The sequence below is a fragment of the Brassica napus genome, chromosome C8, assembly GCF_020379485.1.
Source record: "Brassica napus cultivar Da-Ae chromosome C8, Da-Ae, whole genome shotgun sequence".
Lineage (NCBI taxonomy): Eukaryota > Viridiplantae > Streptophyta > Magnoliopsida > Brassicales > Brassicaceae > Brassica > Brassica napus.
Window position 1 is genome coordinate 31454392 of NC_063451.1, and position 24372 is coordinate 31478763.

The 24372-nt window shown below is 34.7% G+C and overlaps 4 protein-coding genes and 1 long non-coding RNA gene across 5 annotated transcripts; 3 read left to right on the plus strand and 2 right to left on the minus strand.

Annotated features, from left to right (window-relative positions):
* Nucleotides 1–133: 133 nt before the first annotated feature.
* LOC106414929 lies at nt 134–2425 on the minus strand. The gene has a single exon (XM_048766916.1). It carries the CDS (start codon nt 2423–2425, stop codon nt 134–136), a length of 2292 nt encoding a protein of 763 aa, XP_048622873.1.
* A 3829-nt stretch (nt 2426–6254) lies between these two features.
* BNAC08G06420D lies at nt 6255–8602 on the plus strand. The gene is made up of 4 exons (XM_013855511.3): nt 6255–7333; nt 7404–7589; nt 7664–7755; nt 7840–8602. The coding sequence occupies exons 1-4, from the start codon at nt 6602–6604 to the stop codon at nt 8432–8434; spliced, it is 1605 nt and encodes a 534-aa protein (XP_013710965.1). The 5' UTR covers nt 6255–6601; the 3' UTR covers nt 8435–8602.
* Nucleotides 8535–11514, minus strand: LOC106414927 (aldehyde dehydrogenase family 2 member B7, mitochondrial). Its single transcript, XM_013855510.3, has 11 exons — nt 11216–11514; nt 10846–10983; nt 10621–10763; nt 10393–10546; nt 10072–10301; nt 9915–10004; nt 9650–9823; nt 9432–9569; nt 9212–9349; nt 9081–9142; nt 8535–8997 (listed from the first exon to the last, which is right to left on the minus strand). Exons 1-11 carry the CDS (start codon nt 11286–11288, stop codon nt 8724–8726), a joined length of 1614 nt encoding a protein of 537 aa, XP_013710964.1. The 5' UTR covers nt 11289–11514; the 3' UTR covers nt 8535–8723.
* Nucleotides 11515–12108: 594 nt separating this feature from the next.
* On the plus strand, nt 12109–13441 carry LOC106413836. The gene is made up of 4 exons (XR_001282674.3): nt 12109–12559; nt 12755–12845; nt 12969–13004; nt 13224–13441. It is a non-coding gene; the product is annotated as an uncharacterized LOC106413836 (long non-coding RNA).
* Nucleotides 13442–16571: 3130 nt separating this feature from the next.
* LOC106415987 (spermidine synthase 1) lies at nt 16572–19982 on the plus strand. Its single transcript, XM_013856806.3, has 8 exons — nt 16572–16927; nt 17016–17092; nt 17184–17306; nt 18767–18871; nt 18974–19118; nt 19200–19395; nt 19486–19603; nt 19692–19982. Exons 1-8 carry the CDS (start codon nt 16732–16734, stop codon nt 19755–19757), a joined length of 1026 nt encoding a protein of 341 aa, XP_013712260.1. The 5' UTR covers nt 16572–16731; the 3' UTR covers nt 19758–19982.
* Nucleotides 19983–24372: the final 4390 nt, after the last annotated feature.

Below are 24372 nucleotides of genomic sequence, written 5' to 3' on the forward strand. Positions count from 1 at the left end.
AACACCACAACTTGCATACTTGAACAGACCAACCTGTAACAGAAACATAAATACCTGAAACACAATTAAATCGAGATTGAAAAACATATAAACGAACTGGCTATATAAGCTGACCCTTACCATATGTGACTGACTATATTGGTATTTTACAAGTTGCTCTGTTGTGCCCACTAATACCACATCTACTACACTTGCGAGGCTGCCTCTTTTGTGATGTTTGCGATGACCGAAGTTTATCTTCAACAGTTTCATATCTCCGTTTTCTATTCCTTCCAACTGATTTTCTTGACTCTGGTGGTAGCACATTGTCCACGACAACATCTTCTGGCATGGACCAAGCATCCTCAGGAACAGCAATAGGATTGATGCTTTCATGATAAGCTTCTCGCCAAGCTTCTGTAGTGTAAAATAAATCAGTTAATGTGTGTGGCTGTCTGCCAACATGAAACCCAGCTTTAATTGCGTGCCGACAAGGTATCTTCATCAGGTTGTACTTCCCACATGAGCAAGTACGTCTATCCAAATCAACTAAGCAGTCGATTTTATCACCTCTAACAAGCAAGCGACCATCGCTGACAGGGTAAACTGCAAATCTTTTGCCTTTCTCGGTTCTCCTTTCAATCTTTTTCTCCACATCTTCGGTAAGAGGATGATTATGCTTTGAAATCTTTTTCTTACGGTTATAAAACCACCGAGTCAGCATTTCTCTGATACTGTCCAACAAGGGAATGATTGGATACTCTCTCGGCGAACGCAAAGCAGAGTTGATGGATTCGGCAGGGTTTGTTGTCCTTATGTCATATCTATATCCAGAGAATTGACATCTTGCCCACTTTTGGACTTCAGCATCCCTTAGGTATTTTCCAATTGCCGGACTGATATTACACACATTAGCAAATATCTTTTCAAACTCAGCAACTCTATAAACCTTGGACGCCTTTGCAACCAACCCAACAAGTCCTTTCCCATGGTAATATGTTACCACATTATTCAACAAATGATGAATGCAAATACCATGTTTAGCTGTTGGATACACAGTCTCAAGCGCCTTAGCAATGGCCGCATGTCTATCCGAAATGAAAGCCAAATGATGATCATCAGCAATGACACTATTTAGTTGTCTCATAAACCATTCCCAAGAATTTTCATTCTCTGAGTCGACTACTCCGAATGCAAGAGGATACAAATTAGAATTTCCGTCTACAGCAGTTGCAACCAATAGAACTCCTTTGTATTTGTTCTTCAGAAAAGTGCCATCAACCACAATAACCCTCCTTATGACTCTGTTAAATCCTCGTAGCGATTGCCCAAATGCAATAAACAGGTACCGAAATCTCCCTTTGCTGTCAATCTCATACGATGAATGTGTTCCCGGATTAGCCTCTCTGAGCATGTGCAAGTATTTCGGTATTTTTCCATAACTTCTCTCTGGTATACCTCTAACAGCATTAACCGCATATTCACGAGCATCCCATGCTAAAGATTTCGTGATCTCACAGCCATGATCCATAAGCATAATCTGTATTATATCATTGCATTTCGGCCCTTCCTTAACCCCTTCATACCTATGCATAATCAGACTGCCTATAGTTTTGGCCGAAGCAGTCCTACCCGGTTTGGTTTTGTTTGAAGGTGCACATGTATGTTCACCGACATACTTTTTGATAATGAAATATTCAGAATCCTGCAAACACTCTGCTCGAACACACCAATTGCATGCATTATCCTCACATCTAACGTACCAAAGTTGTCTATCCGTTTTGATAACCTCATAGTGAAAGTTATGCTTCATTGCACATATCTCAAAAGTCGCCTTCAGCAAAGTTTTGTTCTCAAACAATTGTCCCTTCTTAACAACATTGAGCACAGAAAACTTTGACATCTTATGTACGTCCTCTTTGGCCGAGATCATGGTATCGGCATGATAGGCATCCTCATCAACTTCGACTCTTCTAATCTTTTCTTTCTTTTCCTCGCACTGCCTCTCAACAAACACAGGAGCTGGTTCATTCCCCCTATCAACCGAGTTTCCCTCCTCTTGAGCAGTAGTTGAATCAGCTGGCGACTTGTTAAGATCAAAGTCTGGTTCATTCAGATTCTCAACTTTGGCTTTAGATGTTACACACAATCGAGTAGAAACACACTTTTGAACAAAACAAACAAAATTCTGAAGCTGTCGATCATTTGCAATGATCACAGGCGGACAAGTTGATGTATTGATCAACTCATTAGGTAGATAACTCAACTCCAAATCGGGTAAGCTATCTTCTTCCATATCAAAATCTTCCAAAACCATTCTTTTAAAATCCTCTAAGGTAGAAGTTGATTCCAATAACAGTAGCCTAGCCCCTCTCTCATCAGCCGTAAAAACCCATCCCGTGGTTGCTCCAAACTCCCAAACACCACATGTTGTATAGATATGCATCATAGAACAAGAGTTTGTAAAAATCACAAGACAAACTATAGAGAAATCATTGGAAAATCATAGATTGGTGAAGAAGAACATTCAAAATCGATTTTTTTTTTAATTTTTCACGAACCAAATCAATGAAAACACGTTTTAGGAAGTTAGAATATTTTGAGAATATTTTAAAAACTGCAACTTCCTTAATTTTCGAAAATTCAGTTTTTTTATCCGTAGAAGGCACCTTCTACACTGTGTAGAACATAACAAAATTCCAGAATGTAATTTCTACACTATGTGGACGTTCGTATATGTTTTAGATTTTGCATTCCTGATAACTTAGAATACTCAATAAAAGTAGAAACAGTTTTCTGAATAAAAGTAGCGATCATTACAAATAGTAGAATACGTATTCCCCATATTTAGAATTATAGTAAAAAGTAGTTTGTACGTTCTAAAACAAGTAGATGGATGTGTTCATTCTAGAATTCATTTTCTACTTACCCGTTTTGTGTAGAAACAGAATTCTACTTTTAGTAGAACGTAATTTAAAAATATTATTTATTATGTTTTTCAACCCAAAAAAAATATGTGTTTGTGTAAATGGGTGTTTTATTAATTGTTTATATTTTTAATAATTTTTCTGATTCATATAACTATTTATTTCATTAATTTTAACATATGGAAAGGGTAAAACGGAGAAAAAATGGACAAAAAAAGATTTATACCATAGGGACAACTATGCTGTTTTCTTGTTCTCTTTTAGCAATTTTCTCTAAAACAATCATCACCTAAGATGATTTTATGGCGGTTGATACGGACCAGACACAATGGCGGTTAGATATATATATCGGCCGTGTTTGGGGTCCATAAAATAAAACAACACAGTTTCACATTTAAATACACATAACTAGAATAATAATTCATAGTGATTTGTAATATTTAAATCCTGAAAACAAGAAATTAGATGAATTATTATTCAAAAGTGCTAGTTTAGCTAGAAAAATTAGAAATTTAACGCATGCTAGATCAGCTCAAAAGTTAACATATTGTTTAGTTTATTAGAGAGAAGTTTTAATAATTGCAAATTAGTACTTTTGAATAATAATTCGATTTATAATATTTAATGCAAATAATGTGGTTAGTGAAATGTAGAAAGATAATCATGGTGAAATCTGTAGAAAAAAAAAATCATGGTGAAATCTTTTCCATGCATATCCAAACTAAATATATTAACACATGTTAGATTAGCTCAAAAGTTAACATATTGTTTAGTTTATTAAAGAGATGTTTTCATGACTGCAAACAAGTACTTTTGAATAATAATTCGGGCAATTCTTTTAAATAGATCGTTTTTAAGTTTTTGTCACAAAAATAGAACTCAAAAACTAAAATGATCAAAATAATATTTTTTATTTTAAAAATTTTAATTTTAATTTTATTTTCTAAACCTTAAACTCCACCTCTTAACTCTAAATCATAATGTCTAGATTAATTAATCCTATATGTATAAGTGTATATTTACTGTTTTTTTATAAAACATTTAAGTCTATTTTGGTCATTTTTATGTTTAAGGTCTATATCTGTGACAAAAACATTTTTACGTATACCTAGAAATTTTTTTTAATAATTCATTGTGATTTATAATATTTAATGCAAATAATGTATTTAAAGAAACGTAGAAAGATAATCATGGTGAAATCTTTTCCATACAAATCCAAACGAAATATATACCAATTTCTCAATATTTTGGAGAAAAACAGAGTCAGAAACTCATTGTTAATTGCTGATTTAGTATTATTTAAACAAATGGATCAGAAAAAGAAGGCGTATAAACCCCAAAAAGATCCTGCCAATAATCAAAACTATCCCCTATATATTAATTGAGAATCATTTGAAAAATTAGAACATTAATTTTGTATTAATTAAAAAAAAACTCAAATCCTAGGTGGCACTCTAAATGCCTTCTAAATTCTATTTCAAAGAATTATAGAGCATCTAATATAAAGTATAGTTTAATCTAATGATGTCACATTATTCCATAATTATATAACACTAGAGAACATTATATTAACATAAAATATAGGAAGTGTGTATTCTTTCCTTAAATAAAAGCTACAGAATTACCTAATATGATTTATATATATATGGCAATTAACGATTATGAATAATAAAGATTTGATAACAATTTTTGCATTTTTCTTCATTTTGTTTAAATTTATATTATTAAAAAAATTAAACAATCACATTAGCCATATAATAAAAAAATAGATTTTTTCTTATATGTTATATTTTAATTTATTTTAAATGACTTTAAATTACAAAAATGAGGAAACCTTATATGTTATATATATATTTTTTAAACGACTTTAAAATATACAAATGAGGACACCTTATATGTTAGAATTTTCTTATATGTTATATTTTGAATTATTTTAAAACGACTTTAAATTACAAAAATGTAAGTTTTCCTTAAGTATACGACTAAAAACATTAAAATGACATGCATCAATTCGATGGTTGATTTGAAAGCTTTCAAAACCATATGGAAGATAAAAGTCAAAATAATTTAACTGTGGAAACAATACTCTTTTTTCAAAAATCTGTTCGATGGAAAAAATAAGGTTTTTATGTCATAATTTGTGTAATGTCCACTAGAGAACATTATATTAACCTAAAATATAAAAAGTGTGTATTCTTTCATTAAATAAAAACTACAAAATTACCTAATATGATTTACATATATATGACAATTAATGATTATGAATAATAAAGATTTGATAACAATTTTTGCATCCTTCTTCATTTTGTTTAATTTTATAGTATTAAAAAAATAAAAAATCACATTAACCATATAATAAAAAATAGATTTTTTCTTATATGTTATATTTTGAATTTTTTAAAATGACTTTAAATTACAAAAGTGATGAAACCTTATATGTTATATATAGTTTTTTAAACGACTTTAAAATACAAAAATGAGGACACCTTATATGTTATATTTTTCTTATATGTTAGATTTTTTCTTATATGTTATATTTTGAATTTTTTAAAACGGCTTTAAACTACAAAAATGTAAGTTTTCGTTAAGTATACGACTAAAAACATTAAAATGACATGTATCAATTTTATGGTTGATTTGAAAGCTTTCAAAACCATAATGGAATATAAAAGTCAAAATAATTCAACTGTGAAAACAATACTGTTCACTTTTTTCAAGAATGTGTTGATGGAAAAAATAAGGTTTTTATGTCATAATTTGTTTAATGTCCAATCCGATCAACCCATGATGTATTAATTATAGTTTGTTCCATTATTTTTAATAAAAATTGATCCGATCTATCGGAAAAAAATTATATAATAACAACAAAAAATATTTTATATATATAAATAAAATGATCAAATATATAAAAGAAGGAGAAAAAGACAAAAATAGCATTAAATCAAGTTTTTGTTCTCAAACTAGCACTCAAGGTCAAAAGTCACAAAAATAGCACTTAATGTTTTATCAAAAGTTACAAACTTAGGGTTTAGAGTTAAAGGGTGGGGTTTAAGATTTAGGGTTTAGGGTTTAGAGTTTAGGGTTTAGAGTTTAGAGTTTAGGGTTTAGGGTTTAGGGTTTAGGGTTTAGAGTTTAGGATTTAGGGTTTAGAGTTTAAGGTTTAGGGTTTAGAGTTGAGAAATGAGGTTTTGGGGATAAGATTTCAAATTTTGAAAAATAAAAAAATTTAAATTTTCAAAAGATAAACTTAGAAAGGTGCTATTTTGGTCATTTTAGTTTTGGAGTGCTATTTTTGTGATATAAACTTATAAATGTGTTATTTTGGAGATTTGTCCTAAAAGAAACTATCGATAATATATACAAATAAACTCAACATGCGCAAGGCGCAGGTCTTATCCTAGTAGAGTATTATAGTACAAACCAAATAAAAGAATCAACGAATACAATACACAGATGACAACAGCCCCCACGACACCAAATTCGACCGTTACTCACAACGTTCCAACACATCAAATCTCTTTTTCTCTTTTATCATTCAAAAAAACTTGCTTTTATTATCGTAGCCGTTAGCTCTCCGCGCCTAGTTAAAAAAAAAAGAACTCCAACTTTCTCAATCACATCAAATTCAATCTCCCATATCAAAAATCAAATCCAAATCTAAACCTTCTTGAATCTCTTCAGAACTCTGGACAGCAATGGCGGCTCTAGCACCCGGGATCCTCCAGAAGCTAATCGACGGCATGAAAACGGGAGTCAAACCCACCGGAGAGCACAGAAGCTCTCTGGTGCAAGTCACGGACATCGTCCCGATCGATCTCGACGAGAAGAATCTGTTGCCGAAAGAGGGCTTCTTCATCAAACTCTCCGACTCTTCCCACTCCATCTACGTCACCCTCCCCTCCGACCAAGACGATGTCGTTTTAAGCAACAAGATGCAGCTCGGCCAGTTCATCTACGTCGACAGGCTTGATCCTGGGACCCCCGTTCCGATCGTGCAAGGCGCGAGGCCCATCCCGGGGAGGCATCCTCTGCTCGGGACTCCCGAGGTCAGCGCGAGAGGCACGGAAAGGCAGAGGAGGGGGTCTTGGGGTCAAAACGGCGACGTTGCGTCTCCTTTTGTGTTAAAGTCTCCGGCGGCTTTGGATTTCGATCAGTGTACTCCGGCGAAGCAGATGAGATTTGGGTTTGGAGCGGCGGGGGCTTCTCCGATGACGAGGGGGAGGTCGCCGGGTGGTGTTAGGTGTTCTTATGGAGGAGGAGGGGTGTTGGGGAAGTTGAAGGGAGAGAGCCCTGCTTCGATGATGAGGAAGAGCTGTGTTGTGCCGCCGAGCGCCAAGTTTCCGAGGAGTAGGAGTGTTTGCGATAGAGAGACGGCGAAGATGAGCTCTGTTTCTTCTTCTGCTCTTCTTAGTCCTTTTAAATCCTCTGTAGGTACATTTTTGTCTTGTTGAGTTTCTTCTAGAGGGAGAGAGAGTTTAACCAATGGAGATTTTGCAGGCAAAGAAGAGTAACTCGCCGCCTCCGAGTGTACGTACTAGACGAGCAACCGCTGCAGCTGCTTTGATGGAAGAGGAAAGAGATGCTCCAAAGTCTACCTTTAAATTGGCTTCTCCAAAGCATTGTAAGGTGGAAAAACCAGAGAAGAGTTCGAGTCTAACAGGAAGACTCAGCACACTGAGCAAGGTGATTCAGTTTGTTAGTGCCTTATTAAGACTTTTGTTTGGTGATACTGAGAGATGTCTCTTGATGTGGCACAGGAAGCTATGCAGCAGAGGGAGACGGCTCAGAAGATAGCTCTTCAGGCATTGAGAGAAGCTACAGTCTCTGAAACACTTGTTCGTCATCTCAAGTATACAACTCAATCTCCTTTTGCTGTCTGATCTTATTTGGTCTTTGAGTATAAAAATGTGATAAAGTTCTTGTGAAAATACAGGACTTTGGCCAATCTGAGCAAATCAGCCAAACCTGATTGCCCTGCTGCGTGCTTCGAGAAGTTCTTGGAGTTTCACAAGCAGATATCTGAAACCATGAGCGAAATCTCTGCCATTGAAGCAGCTGTTTCATCAGCTAGTGAGAACAAATCTGAGGATGGAACAACGTCTTTGATACTTAACGAGATCCAGCACAACTCTATTGATCAAGAGAAAACTGCAACGAAGAGAAGAACTGCTTCCCTGAAGCAGCAGCAAAACCACAAGCAACTGAGGTCAAACGATGAGAACAAGAACCCATCAGCTCCTCCTCCTCCTCCTCCTTCCGGGTTAGGAAACACGGCTAGGTTGGCTAAAGAGACAGAGAAAGAAGCTGCAAATTGGTTCATGGAGTTTATAGAGAAGGCTCTAGAGAAAGGGATGAAGAAGTGTAAAGGCACAGGAGATGCAGATGTTAAGAAGGTTCCACAGTCTCTGATTCTCCAAGTTGTAAACTGGGTGGAAGCAGAACAGTCTGCTGATAACACTAGACGGCAAGTACATCCAAGAGCATCACAGATCACTAGAAAGCTCAGAATCAAAATGAAGAATCCTTGAATCATTAAGTGCGGATAATAAGATTTTTTTTTTTATATTGTTACCACATCTACCACTACTACTACTGTGAAAAGGCTTTTTAGTTTTTAGTTTCCACTGCTTATAGAAATATTATTGTTTTATTCATTAAGTAGTTATTCCCCAATATCAAGAAATGATTCATACATATAGCTTTATGTTTAAATGTGCTGAAGATAAAATTTATCATCATAATCTAGAAAACCAACTCCAGGTTTCCCAAAGCAAAACCACCATTATTAACCAACCAACCTCGAGGGATAGGTTCGGTTTAGAGCCAAGCGGGGTTCTTGATGGAAGTGACAACAGCCTTGACTTGCAAGTAATTGTTGAGACTGTAGATACCTTTCTCTCTTCCAATGCCACTCATCTTATACCCTCCAAATGGAATTGTTGCATCAAACACATCGAAACAGTTTATCCAAACGCTTCCAACCCTGAGCGCTCGCATCAGCCTATTCGCTGTGTCCAGATTCTGTGTGAACACTCCTGCAGCTAGACCGTACCTTGAGTTGTTCGCCCTTGCAATCACCTCATCCAGATTCCTATTGAAACATCAATTGCCATCAGTAAATTTAATCAGAAAAAAAAAAGAGGGACATATTTGGTTTAAGCATTGGGTCTGTACTTGAACTTAAGTATGGTCTGAACTGGTCCGAAGATCTCGTCTTTTGCTATGAGCATGTCGTCCTGCCAAGATCAATACGGGACGATATAAATCAATTTGTTGTATGAAGGGTAATAATCTGTTTTACTTACCTTGACGTCAGAGAAGACAGTAGGTTGAATGTAGTAACCCTTGGAACCATGACGGTCACCTCCAGCTTGTAAGGTGGCTCCACTATCGACTCCATGTCTAATGTACTTCAGGATTTTCTCGAACTGCTCTGAGTCCACCTGTTTTTTTTTCTCCAAACAAGTTAGGAATGTGGAAATGCTCTTTTGTCTTTCACTGAGAGTATGGTTACTGTTTCTCTACCTGGGGACCTTGCTCAATCCCTGACTTGAAGGGATCTCCAACAGCGCGGTTGATTGCACGAGCTTTAGCTTTCTCTACAAACTCATCATACACTCGTTCATGTACAAATGTACGCGAGCCAGCACAGCAGCATTGTCCCTAAGAGTTAGCCAGAAGAGGCTATTATCAGGAGGCTATTGCTTCTTAACAAGTACATATGTTTGTCTAAAGTTAGTTACCTGGTTAAAGAACAAAGCGAAATGAGCCATCTCAACGGCCTGATCCACGTCAGCATCTTCACATACAATGAATGGTGACTTGCCTCCAAGCTCAAGAGACACTGCCTTGAGGTTACTTTTTGAAGCCAACTCAAGAATAATCTTTCCAACATCAGTAGAACCGGTGAAAGCAACCTGTAGAGTAGAGAGGATTTATCTGAAAATTCTATAGAATGCAGATCTTTAAAACTATTGAATGTCTATTCAAGGTGTGTGTGTTTTAAACCTTATCAATATCCATGTGACTAGCAATGGCTGCACCAGCGGTAGGACCAAATCCAGAAACTATATTCACAACTCCTTCAGGAAGTCCAGCCTGTCACAAATATCAGATACTTGAGCACATGACAAACGTAAGCAGAAACAAAGAGTACATGGGCTACCTCGTGAAGTAGTCTTCCAACAAGAAGAGCAGAGAGAGGAGTCTGCTCAGCCGTCTTGAGCACAACGGTGTTCCCGCAAGCTAAAGCTGGTCCAAGCTTCCACGAGAGCATGAGAAGAGGGAAGTTCCATGGGATGATCTGTCCAGCGACTCCAATCGGCTCGTGGAGCGTCTGCACATGGTGCGAACCGTCTCCTCGAACCGTCATTCCATGGATCTTGTCCGCCCAACCTGAGAAACTCACAACAAAAAACAAAATCATTAAAGAGATCAAGAAAAAAAAAAAAACCATACAATTTAATCTTTTGGTTTTCACTCTCACCAGCATAGTAACGGAACACTCTAGCAAGCATAGGAACTTCAATCTTGGCAGACTGCTCATAAGGCTTCCCATTGTCCCAAGTCTCGAGAGCAGCGATCTCGTCGTTGTGTTTCTCAATCAAGTCAGCGAAACGAAACAGTATCTTCGACCTCTCCTGAAGAAAACAAAATCCAAACATGTGTGAGAGTTAATCTTTAAAAACGTAAAGGAAACTTTTTTTTGGTTTACGTAAGCAGTCATTCTAGGCCATGGACCCTCGTCAAAGGCCTTGCGCGCGGCTACAACCGCACGGTTCACGTCTTCCACGTCACCCTCAGCCACCTGAGCTATCACTTCCCCAGTTCTTGGATCCAATGTGGGGAAAGTCTTTCCTGTAATACATCATTCAATGTAAGTGTAAACAATCAATAATAATATTCACTGAGTTTTATTACAATTCCAAGAATCTCTGACCTGAGGCTGAATCAACGAACTTGCCGTTGATTAGGAGCTGAGTCTGCTCGACTTTCACAGGGGGAGTGATGGTGTCTTCGAGAGAAGCAGCGAGGTTGCTGTACCTGCGAGCTCCTCTGTTCATGAGAGGATCTTTACCTGAGGAGAATCAATCAAATCACATCGATAGAGAATCCAAAAATCTTGGAGATCACCGATCGAATCGAAATCAAACACAAACAGAACCAAAGCTATCCTAGTAGAGATGATCTAGAGAATCTTATTTGTTCTCTGAGACTGACCGGATTAGCCGATAAGATATATCAAAAAAAAACAAGTGGATCTGCGATGAATCTACAAAATGAATCGCATCGGATATGTGAATACCTACCTCTAAGAGAGAAGGGAGAAGAGGAGGACATGAGGGAGCGAGAGAGCAGCGAGGAAACTCTTCTTGACGCCATGGAAACTTAGTACAGTGTCGCGGTGAAGGCTCTCTCTCTCTCTTTGAATCAGTATATGCTCTCAAGGAGGACGAGCGTGGTTTCGTTATATAGCAAACGTAGGAAGAACCACTTTTAAGACATACAGTATTTGATATTATCCGTTCACACAGGTCAGTTAGACCAAAAGAGAACAGTTGTCGGAACATTATTCGCGACCACTTGCATAAAATATATTTTATGTGGTGCAATATTGTTTGGAATTATTGTAAGCTTTAATATCATATATATCAATATTATGTTCACATAATATTGAAAATAAACAAGAATATTTAATATTTATATATATATATAAACAACGCGTTAGAATGAAATAATTTTTTTCCTCGGAGCTAATGTATATAATATATTATTCTAATTTTGATACGAATTATAATGTTTGCAAATCTTATATATGAAGATTGTTTTGACAAAAAAAATCATTTCTTATTTTATTAGTTTTTGCTAAAAATAAATAAACATTATATCATTTGGAAAATTTAGTTATAAACTTGATATATTTAGGTTAATAAATTATGAAGAAAAATCGTGAAATTAATTATCAGAAATTCATAAGCAAGAAATATGGTGTCACTGACTCACTTGTTGGTTCATTCGGACAAATCATACCTTATTAGTTTATTTAGCATTCAATGTCGTAAAAAAAAAAGCATTCAGTAAACAAGAATGAAAGAGAAAATAATATTATTTCCCGATTCTTTTCCAATTTTGAAAATCTTAAGTATGAAAGAGCATGTTTATTGGTGTTTCTTAAGTATGTTTCTTAGGTTATTTACAATAAAAAAAAAAAAAAGAAAAAATCAGAAGAGACGTCCTTTGATTAAGAGAACCAAGAGACGTCGCTTAGGTTGCACGTGTCACAAGCAGAGGAGAGGTGGAGAGGTGCCTCGGTGATTCCGTCTCATTTTTTTTTCTCTCTCTCTCTGTTTCTTTCCTCTCCTCGACGGCGACATAGATCTATCCCGATCGGTGTATCTTCTTGCTTGAACAAGTCTCATCCCATCACAGTGACGCCGATCTCTGCTTCTTACCCGACAGGAGGGTCTATTCTAATGATGTCTGGATGTTCTCTCGCTTCGGTTATCAGACATCCTCCTTTACGAAGGAGCTCCTTTCCCGTCCTACGCATTTTGCCGTCGAGGTTTTGTCTGTGTCTCTGATGAGATATAACGCTTCCGTGATCGAGCTACGGAGTGAAGACACTGCGCTTATGCGATCTTTTATCTTAAAGTGTAAGATTGATCGTTTCGTTTCTATTGTTTATGTTTTTGATCATCAACTTGTTTCTGATTATCAATCTGATTTATTAAAATTTGAATTTTGTTTTGAATCTGTCTCTGTTGGCAAGTTGATTGTTTTTTTTTTCTTTTGAACTCCTTACTGATGTGTGTTGTTGTATGATCTCTACTTCGGAATCACATCCACAGGAAAACTTTAGATATTGCTTGTCCCAACAAGCTTGGTTTTCCTCTCACTGCTTGCCTTAGATATTGCTAGTCACTGGCTCCAAATGTACAGGTACACTTTGTAATCTTCATTCAGCTTCTATATTTCTATATAGTTTTTGTACATAGCAGAACCAGAACAAAAATTAATACTCGAATCACTGCTTCTGATTTCTTGTTTGAATTGATGCGGCAGTAATAAACCTAGGAAGAGAGCTTCGATGGTTTGGTGGTAAGTATAATTTTCATACTATCTTATAGCAGTTTGAACATCTACTTTTGTTTGTTTGTTTGTCTAATTAATGTCAATTACTCTCTGGAAACAGCATTGCCTATATCATACTTAGTTGGTTTTATTAACGCTTGGTGTCATTGTTTCTTCACAACACAGCATTGCCTTTATTAACGCTTGGTGTCATTGTTTAAACTTGTTGCGTTTTCTTTGAAGCAGATGGAATTTGGATAGAATGGAAGAGTTGTTGGTGTTGAGAGAGGTGATGTCTTTGCTTTGTTCTTGGCGAGAGAGGTCACGGAGTACCAGTTGCTCTTGTATTCTTTTTTGTTTTGTATTCTTGTATCACGTTAACTGATTTTATTGTTCTTGTATTATTTTCTTGTCTTGTAAAATTTTATGTTTAAAAATAAGTTTAATATTTTTTTTATTGTGAAGAACTTTTGTTAAGAGACTACCATTCAACCATTTTTTTTGGTCAAATACCATTAAACCATTATAATTAAGTGTTTCTAAAAAAAAAATTTATCTCATTTTTAAGAGTTAAAAATTCACTAACTCCTATAAGAGTGGATTTGAGTGGTTCACCTACCGCACTAAAAATAGGTCATCATATCAAATGTGATTATGTGAACATGTGAAAGTATATTAGTTATATTATATCATTATAATATAGTTTAGTCAGCGTCTGTGTTTGCATTAAAATTAAGATAAACTTGGAGAAATTTGGGATTTTGGTATCAATTGCTATGACATGTGTTTACGCTAAAACTGGCTCTCAATCTTCGCCACTAGGCCCACCACGGCTAATCATGATTTGTTTAGATCCAGTCACTGACACAATCTTAGCCACATTAGACCCACAAGGATGTGTAACATTCCTTTTACTATCTTTTTAGTAATAAAGAACTCGTTTTTTTTCATATGTGTTTTTTCGTTTCTAATATCGTTTTCGTAAAAGATTTCGGCTCAACTAAAACCAAATTTAGTGGACCGTTCAAACTGAAATGCTTGGCTTCAACTGGGAAGAGACGTATGAAACTGAAACAGCAGGCAGTATTCATGGTCGGTACTTGTTATCAGACGAAATATATCAGCGTAATATACACCTCTACAATAAAAAAAATAGAGTGAATTGGCTTAAAATACAAGGAGAATGTAGTAATTAGGAAAATACCCAACACCATAAAATAGTGGGCCTTTGAAAGTGGCAGTGACAGGCGAAATGACAAAATTAACCTTCTCTTAATAATATCGAGATATGCGTTGCGACAGGTGATAAAAGGTTAGAAGCTAAAAGGGTTTTGATCCCAAATTGGTTGAATTAGTAATGATTAGCTTAGGTTTATTTCCCCAGCTTGTACGTGAGGGCAGCTACGAAATGGAACTGGCCAATGGGAGGGTTATCGTTTCTGTCAACAGAGGCAGCATGGAGAAAAGAATCAGAGCAAAAGATTTTACAATTTTGCAATTTCTTAATTTTTATTTTACAATTTATTTTTGTTTTTTTATTTAACGGATTGGCGGATATCCGCGACTAAAATTTGGTCGATCCGCACATGTCCCGCTTAAGATTGACTCAACCCGTTTTTTCAATCGGTTGACCCGCCCCGCGGCGGGTCAAACGGGGCGGAACCCGCAGATAATAACTCATTTTCCCAGCACTATCTAGGAGTGGATGTTATAAAATTCCGGAATGCTGCTGATGCAAGGTTGTTGGACTGCTATGTCGTAGTTGAACTTGTAGTGTTGATTATTTACAAGCTAATGGTGTTTTGTAACGGTTAAGTAAGTGTTGTGGATGTAATTTTCCTTCGTCTTGCGGCTAAAAATTGGGTTTAAGAAAATATTTGATGTCTTGTATACGCTAAGTGCTATTGTCAAATATGTTGTTATAAATGATGTTCAAGAAATTTGGATTCGTGTTAGTTTTGCGGGATTATACGTAGATTTTAAAGTTGGTTAACCTAATACATTAAATAAATAATATATAGTAATAATGCCAGCTAAACAAACTTTTGGCAAAAATGTACAAAGTTCATACACAGGTTTTCATTGCCAAATTATGTTGTTATAACTGAGTTTGAAGTAATTTGGTTTGCGATTAGTTTTGCTCATCTATTGCTTATTTTGTTGGTTTATTTCTACTCTTAAAATGAAACATTTTTGCAAGTAGCTTCAACAACTGTGCAATCTCCCCACAGCGTAATCGCACAAAGAAGGTGGGAATCAGAAACTCTCTTTCTTGGAGGACATGGAGAACTTTGGGAAAGTTTTTGCAAGTAGTGCAACAAACATGGTGTCCATGAAAACAGAGCTCCTGGACTGAGACTGTTCAGAATACGATAGGAACAACGACCGGGTATGATGGATTAGAACATCAACAACCTACAAAAATTGAATGGACTATACATAATTGGTTGCCAAGGATCAGTGTAATAGATATTCCTACACAAGCAATGATCTAGTGTTTTTACCGTGGCAGATAAGTGGGAGGATCTGTGGACAATAGCGGTCAACTCCCTGCTATCAAGACTAAGACAACCAACATTTATGACACTGTAAAATAGAAACATAAAGGATAATAAAACAATTAGCAAGCAAACAAAAGAAGAGGCAGGCTATACGTCTATTTGGCAGACTAAGTCCAGTTGACATACAATTCAGATGCAAGCTTATCTGATAGTACAAACAAACGATTAGCAATACAAGCAGTCATTGTGTGTCTAGACATTGTAATACAAAAGATTAGCAATACAAGCAGAGTCATTGTGTGTCTAGACATTGTAAATGACAGATAAAATTGAATGGTAGCAAGGTATTTGCCAAGTGTATGTTGCTAATATACGTACATAAGTTAAAAAAAAATAGAAAATTAACTAGACTTGTAGCAAATGTGGATGGCTAACCCGGTCTTCTGCTTGTCCATGGTCATCTCCCATGGAGAGAAAGGGTTGTTCTCAGGTAAGCTTCTTGGGGACAGAGTCGAAGAGGTTGTCGTGGAGGTTCAGGGTCTGTAACCGGGTTAAACCGGAGAGATTGGGGATCGGACCGGAGATTCGGTTCTGGAAACGATTAGAGCCATATTACAAAACGATTCAAGGACATCAAATTAAATACAGTAGAAAACTATAAAAAAAATTTGTAAATGAAACTTGTTATTCGGTAACTAATGATCTTATATACCTTCCCTATGTAATAGTTCAATGGTTGTGTTATCTCACTAGTAAATATCAAACACATCAACATAAACACTTAAGATTAACATCATAAAACTGTTTTGTTTTATGATTAGAGCCTCCTGAACAGTCTGAATATTAGTTAAATTTATAGAAACTACAAGAATACATCGGACACTTGCTAATCCTCTCTATGTTGTGTGATTTGGCCGAGCATGCGTTGCACGTGAAAAAGCGCGTGGCGTGAAGGTGGTTAAAGGCGAGTGGGTAATCAAGAAGCGAGTAAGAAAAACAGACAGACCAAAAAGCCAAGACAACGATATATTCGAGGCAAAAGCAGTTTCGTCCGTATTATATACTATATCATCACATAATAATTTCTCAATTAACTCCTTGGAATTATAACCCACACAAAATAAAATTTGATATTTTACAGTCTTACTATCGAATCTTTTACTTCTTATATATTCAGCTTCACTTCACATCCAAACAAATCCTGCAAAAAAGACCTAATAATCCCCTCTCTCGTCTTCTAATCAGCAGTAGCAATGGATGCCACCAAAGAAGCCTCTGTCACCGATTTGAAGCGACCGAGAGAAGAGGATGATCATGCCACCGCCGCCGTCGCTTCCATGGAGACGGATAACTCAGCTCCGGCCTCTAACGGGGAGCAGACAAAGAAGCCGGCTTGTTTCTCCTCGGTGATTCCCGGGTGGTTCTCCGAGATGAGTCCCATGTGGCCAGGTTGATTCTCGTTCTTATCTTTTTTATCATAAAGGTGATTACTTTTTTTGATTAAAAAGAAGCTGATGATGTCTTTTTGTGGATGCAGGAGAGGCACACTCTTTGAAGGTTGAGAAAGTTTTGTTTCAAGGCAAATCAGATTACCAGGATATCATTGTTTTCCAGGTAACACAACAACAACGACAAAGACAATAACTTTTGCTTAGATCTGCAATCATCTCTCTGTTTTAAATGTGTGTTTGGTTTGTTTCTTTAGTCTGCGACGTATGGGAAAGTTTTGGTTTTGGATGGAGTAATCCAACTTACGGAGAGAGACGAATGTGCCTATCAGGAGATGATCACTCATCTTCCTTTGTGCTCTATCCCTAACCCAAAGAAGGTAAAATACTCAAAAGGCTATTGCTTTGGAATGTAATGAAAGGTTACGAAGATTACTTTTTTTTTTCTTCTCCGGTAAAGCAGGATAACTTAATCATTACTTATGAAGAAATAGAGCAATCCACACTTTCTTTTATCAGATTTTAATATAATTTAGCTGGTATAAATGAATACACTACAGAGTGGTGATAGGAATGCCCACTAGAGAAAAAGGTATGATGATTAACATTTATAGCTTTATAGATGTACAAGAAAATGTTTTATTGGGTAATAATATGGAGGAAAATGTTTTTAACTGGCTTGAATGATTATCCTCTAGGTTGTTATTTGGGACTTGCTTGAGAAAGGATAAGATAAATCAAAGCTTCTTACATTACATCCAAATTTGCTTTTACTCCTTTTAACTAGCTGAGGTTATGGCTGAGTGGAGCAGCTAAAAAATAATGTTTTTGCTTTTAGCCGGAGTGTATCTGATGAGTTCCTTTTAAGTTTTTCTATGTCATGCGCAGAAATAATAATTTTTAACATAACATTTTTTATTTCAAAAGAAAATTTTGATTTATATTTCAACATTATTAATTTATATTTTAACTTCAATTGTTATAAAAAATCATAAACGTATTTTTGTAATCTGATTTCTTTTGATTTGGTATAACTATTTAAATTTGATTTTATTTAAATTTTAAGAAAGATAAAATTAGATTTTATAAAAATAGTTTTAATTATATTATTGTGTTTAATGATTATTTATTTTAAATATATATATATATATATATATCTTCCCATCTAATTTTAAATATATATATATATATATATATATTTACATATAAATATAAATTCTAATAAATTTGAAACTTTGTTTGTTTTAGTTAAACTGAAAAGTCTTTTTGTTAATTTAAACGATGAAGATGAACAGATAAATTTAAATAATGTTTAAATATTTAACTATCAATTTTTTTTGGATTAGTGTTACTTTATTTAGTTTATTTTTATTAATGTGAGATATATATATATATATATATATTATTATTATTTTAATTGTGATATATGAATTATTAATATATTTAATAGTTTACCATAAATAAATATTTATATGGAAAATTGACATTAATGATGATATATGAGTTATTTTTATTACCATATTTAAAATTCCTGCAAAAAAATTTAAATTTTTATAAGGAAATTTTACATCTCACAATTAATATGATGACATGTCACCATTTTCTAAAACTATGTCATCTATTTTAAGTGTCATGTCATTTTTTTTCAGCGAGAATAATTGTAGTGACATGTATATAAATCACTTCGCAAATATAGTTGAGAGGATGTTGTTTTTACTCACTCCCAAGTATATCAGATTTTAACTAGTTGAGGTCATTGTTTAGTGGAACAGCCGGAAATTCTGTTTTTTTTCTAATGTATATGATCACTGATCAGTGCCTTTCTAGTTTTTTTCCATAGGTGTTGGTCATTGGAGGAGGAGATGGAGGTGTCCTGCGGGAAGTTGCACGCCATTCCTCTGTTGAGCAGATTGACATGTGTGAGATTGATAAAATGGTGGTTGACGTGAGTGCTCACATACTTTTCACCTTCTCCTCCATCTCTGTTTCGATGAATCCGTTGTCATCAGAGTAGTTTAATTTGTTGCTACGTTCTTTGAATTTTCAGGTCTCTAAGCAGTTTTTCCCTAATGTAGCAATTGGATTCGAGGATCCTCGTGTCAACCTCGTCATTGGCGATGGTGTTGCTTACTTGAAGAATGCTGCTGAAGGTTCATATGATGCAGTCATTGTTGACTCCTCAGATCCAATTGGTACCATCAGAGTTAACCCTTGCTGTTATGTTGAGAAGCAGGCTTTGATTTTTAACTACTTGGTGCTTGTGTGTGTCTCAGGTCCTGCAAAGGAGCTGTTTGAGAAACCTTTTTTCCAATCCGTGGCTAGAGCGCTTCGCCCTGGTGGAGTTGTGTGCACTCAGGCTGAAAGCTTGTGGCTTCACATGGACATCATCGAAGACATTGTTTCCAATTGTCGTGAGATCTTCAAAGGCTCTGTGAACTACGCGTGGACCAGTGTTCCAACATACCCGAGGCATGTTTTGTAACTCTTTTAACATTCAATCTCTCAAGTTTTTGTGATTTTAAGTTTATAGCTTAATCATTTCTTTTTAATGTTTTGCAGTGGGGTTATTGGATTCATGCTATGTTCAACTGAGGGACCTGACGTTGACTTCAAACACCCTGTGAACCCCATTGATGACAGCAAATCAAGTGGACCGTTGAAGTTTTATAACGCTGAGGTGAAAACAAAAGAAACTCTTTGATATGTCACATTTATGCATCTTGACATTCAAATCCTTACCTGCTCTTGTTTCTTATGGGTTTCAGATTCATTCAGCTGCCTTCTGTTTGCCTTCTTTCGCCAAGAAGGTCATTGAGTCAAAAACCAATTGAAAAGGGGGAAAGAAGTAGTCTGGAGGGTGGTTGCGTTTATCAGAATAAAAACTTTTTTTTTTAACAATTTTTAGAATGTTATGTTTGTTTCAAGCATGTGTACCTGTGACACTAATGCAAGAGTATGTCTTATCTTAGCATAATGGCATTGCACATCACATATTAGCAAAGCCCTATCAACAAGTTCCTTCCTTTGCTTTTTCATTGAAACAGAGAATTTTATAAGCTTTCTGCCTCAATTATTTAAAACTCCGAATTTTTGGTCAAGCTAGCATTTTATATCATACGCAGACAGTTGAAATTCTATCAACGGAGGACAAGTTTACATCCAAAAGAGCTGATTCTGTGCAACTAAATATCATTTTTTGGAATTTGAAATGACTGTCATAAAGGCTAGTAAATCCTCTTGACTTTCATGAAGCTTAACCGGGATAGGCAAATGATTTCTTCTTTGTTATCATCATTGCATATGATGATTGAGTATCTTGACTTGAATCATGTAATCAGTGACTGGATAGTGAATACTCCCTCTGTTTCAGATTATTTGTCGTTTTAGACTTCGGCACACGAATTAAGAAAACATTTAATTTTGTATATTTACTAGATAAAAACATCATTATCAATACACTTAACCACATTTCAACCAATTAAAAATAGATAAAAATATATAATCAATAAATTTTACATTGATTATAAAAGGACACTTATTTTGAAACAAAAATTCTACCTTACAACTACCAGTAATTTGAAACTGATGAACTACTGCATATCTTTCTTGAAGATTGGTTTGTTTCTTAATAACATAGAAAAGCAAGATGCTATATATATCATCAATTGCTTCAGCATAGATGTAGCGTGTCGATCAATGCTCAATGTCCCACGTGAGCTGGTTCGGATTAATGCAGTGTCTTGGTATTATTCAGCTTTCAGTTTCTAACTAACGTAATTCAATACTATGATAACCAGATCGATGTCCACAACTAATAGTACAATCTTAACTCTCAGAAACGCGCGTAATAAACGCGTCGAGAGAATATTTTTCACGGTGTTTGGAAAATGTTACAATGAAAAAAAAACAATGCGGAAGAGGAGGATAGATGTTGTAAAAGTAAACGATACAAAAATTCAAAATTCTTCGCTGAAATGGACTTGTATCTATAGATAAAAATATTTATTACTGGAAACGATTTTTCATATTACATTAGAGTTACAATAACAGAAATTTTATATAAGAGAACACCGCATCTAATTTTTCTACTATTAGATTCACAGACAAATCCAATAAAATTATATTTTCCCTCCTCCGGACTTTTAGACTAAGGTGACATCGTCCTTTTATACTTCATAACTCGTTGATCGAACAACGAAATCACTATCTAATAGATATGCTATGGAATCATACCAAATACAAATAGAGAGTATATGAAATATCAACAACTAGCAACAGATATTGGGTTTGGTCGAGACTCTTTATGTGAAAGACTCAACACAAGATTGTATCTCACCAAGCCATTTGCCTATCTGATGCATCGAACTAGTTACCTTTTTTTTCTTCGTTTTTGGTTTTTTTTTGTAGTTCTGGTTTTCCTTTTTTAGTAGTATATAATTCATTGTTTTCTAATTTTTCATAAACCTACTGAGTAGCCCTGCGACTTTTGTCCGAACGGGCCGAACCGAGCCGAACCGAATTTTTCGGTTTTCGGTTCGGTTTTGAGTTCAGTTTAGTTCGGTAGGATTTTGAAAAGTAATTCGGTTTTCGGTTCGGTTCGGTTTTCGATTTTCAAAAAATAAAAAATTAAGAAACCAAAAATAACCGAAAATATCCAAACTTAACCGAAATAATCAAATTTAACCGAAAATATCCAATTTTTTTTGGAAAATTAGACCGAAATTAACCGAAAGCAAAAAACAGTTATTTTCGAAAATAATTTTGAAAACCGAAATTAACCGATAACCGAACCAAACCAAAAATTTAATTCGGTTAATTTTTGAATAGGTTTTAAAAATTTCGGTAAACCGAAAATCGACTGTTTCGTTTCGGTTCGGTTTGGAAAACCGAAGTCGTAGGGCTACTGCTGAGGATCGAAAACATCATAATATCTATAAACAGGTGTTGTCTTCTCGAAACGTGTCGATAGGTCATTGGTTAGATTGTACCGACGTAAATGGAATAGCCGTAATGGCAAAATAGCATCTCTCCCACCCCCCCCCCCCGAAAGACTTATCCATTCAGGAAACAATCTGAACCAAGGAACTAAGATAAAGTCGCTTCGGGTCCCACACTCTCTAAGACAATGTCTGATGACATGTCGAATTGTTACTCGTTTATTTACAGACATCCATGTAGATCCCACTCATCTGCCACGTGCCCTGTTACAAAAGTTTAGATATTTTTTCGAACACAAATGTCTGAAATCACAGCTCTGATTTACATGTGTCGTCACACCTACGCGCTTGGCCCCTGTCGAGTGGAAGGTCGCTGTAAAATAAATTGTTTTATATTAAAATAAAAAGGCGAAGATATCAACAGAAAAAAAAAAGCAGCAAAAGAAAGAAGAAAAAAGGAAGTGTTTATCTGATTTGGATCCAATCAACCCAATCCTCGTTAGACGACGTGAAAACATAACACGGCTTAGTTGTCAACGTTATTACATTCCAACCACTAAAACTAATGGAGGGCATTACCGTAATTTCCTACATGGTTAGCATGTTTAGTGATATTCCTAATGCTGCCTAAGCTTTTGGCCCTTGGGCGATTTGAGAGGCCACCCCGAACAGCGTGGTGCCTTTATAATATTAACAAAAATTTAAAACTAATCTCAATACGATAATGTGTGTGCGTACATGTTTTAATTATTTTTGTTTGGTCAGGTTATAAAATTTAATAATGACTTCTTCTTTAACTAGTATAAATTTACTTTATCTACTATGTACATGCATGTTGCATTTTTTGGTTTGCTCCATTGTATGTCTTTTTCTATAGACTTTCTAGAAACGAGAAGATAATTGTATTTCTAATGATATTTTCCTTCTTGTCAAAGCAGGAAGATTGATTCAAATCATCTTATCTATATGGATCTAGTCTTAGAGATCGTGTGTGGAATTAGTTTGGTTACTTACTAATAGATTACAATTCTTTTCCTTCAAACGTTACTTGCACTTTGTAGAGTTAACCATGACACGACTTGTCAACAAAATTAATTCTATACAAGAAAGAAAATGCAGCTACACCGCCAGAATAATATAATTCTGACTTAAATTTTACCAAATCATGTATATAATAATATATCTAAAATTTATTCATAAACCGAAATAATTTTGTGAAACAAAAAAAGCCACCCGCCACAGCAAGCGGGTTGGTTCATGACAGAACCATAAGTATATGTGATAATTACAATGAAATATGCACTTTTGAATGCCCAGGAAAAAAAGGTCTATACGTGGACCGTAATTCCATCCGGAGGTTAGATATGTGTTTTTAATAGATCCGGATTTAACCCTTTTAATTGCAAAAAAAAAAAAGCACTTTTGAAAACAATAAAAGAAAAACAATGATAGAGACCAGAGAGAATGTTCATGAGCGTTTTCAAAACAGGAAAATGGTTTGAGTAATGCCAATAAAATCAATTTACAGCGGGGATGAATATTGTATTAATTATCACATTAACTGCAATTAATTACAAAATTAAAGAAAGTATTTTTCATCTTAATCAAGAACTAGACCTTGATCCGCGCACCAGCGCGGCTATGAATTTTCAGCTTTTAATTATTTATTTTATTAAATGATGTATTTGTAATATTCGTTCGTATTATATTCATTAAGTAAATATTTTTTTTGCATCTTAAACTATATATTTTTTACGAATGTGTGATATCATTTTAAAAACAAATGATTATATAGAGTTAATTAGATAATTGTAAAAACAGGAAATTTTCTTTCGTGTGCGATATCATATAAATAATGATCCGCCAGTTAACAAAATCATGATTTTTTTATATGTATTTTTTTTTATTTTGGCCATTTCCTTAAAACTATATTAAATTTTACATATTTTAATTAGAATATTTTTGATATCTTTCCCTTTTTATTTGAAATGCAACTCAATATTTTTTAAAAAAATTATAACAAAATATTTAAAAAATATTTTTAGAATTTGTTTGAAAAATATGAAAATTACATTTTAAATTAAAATTATCCTAAAATATGATAAGTTTTGATGTAAACGAAAACTCAAATTATGTCAAAAATAATTATATTCAATGATAATAACAATTTAAATTGATTATTTAAAAAAAAGTACATTTACAAAAATATTGTTTGAAAGAAAATTCATTTATCTTTCAAATATAAAATGAAAATATTATAATTAAATAATAAAAATATAAATAAAACCATAAATTTAGCAAATGACAACTGAGTTATATTATGCTAAAATTTTCTTTCTAACAATTTAGCAAATGACAAATGAGTTATAAGCAAATAATACCATATAATTTTTAAAAAGATAGTCATTCTTAAATATTTTTTTGAATAAATAATTAGTTTTAAATTTAATCAACTGAAAATAATATCCGTACAATTGTGTGACTCAAATTCTACTTTTATTGATGCATG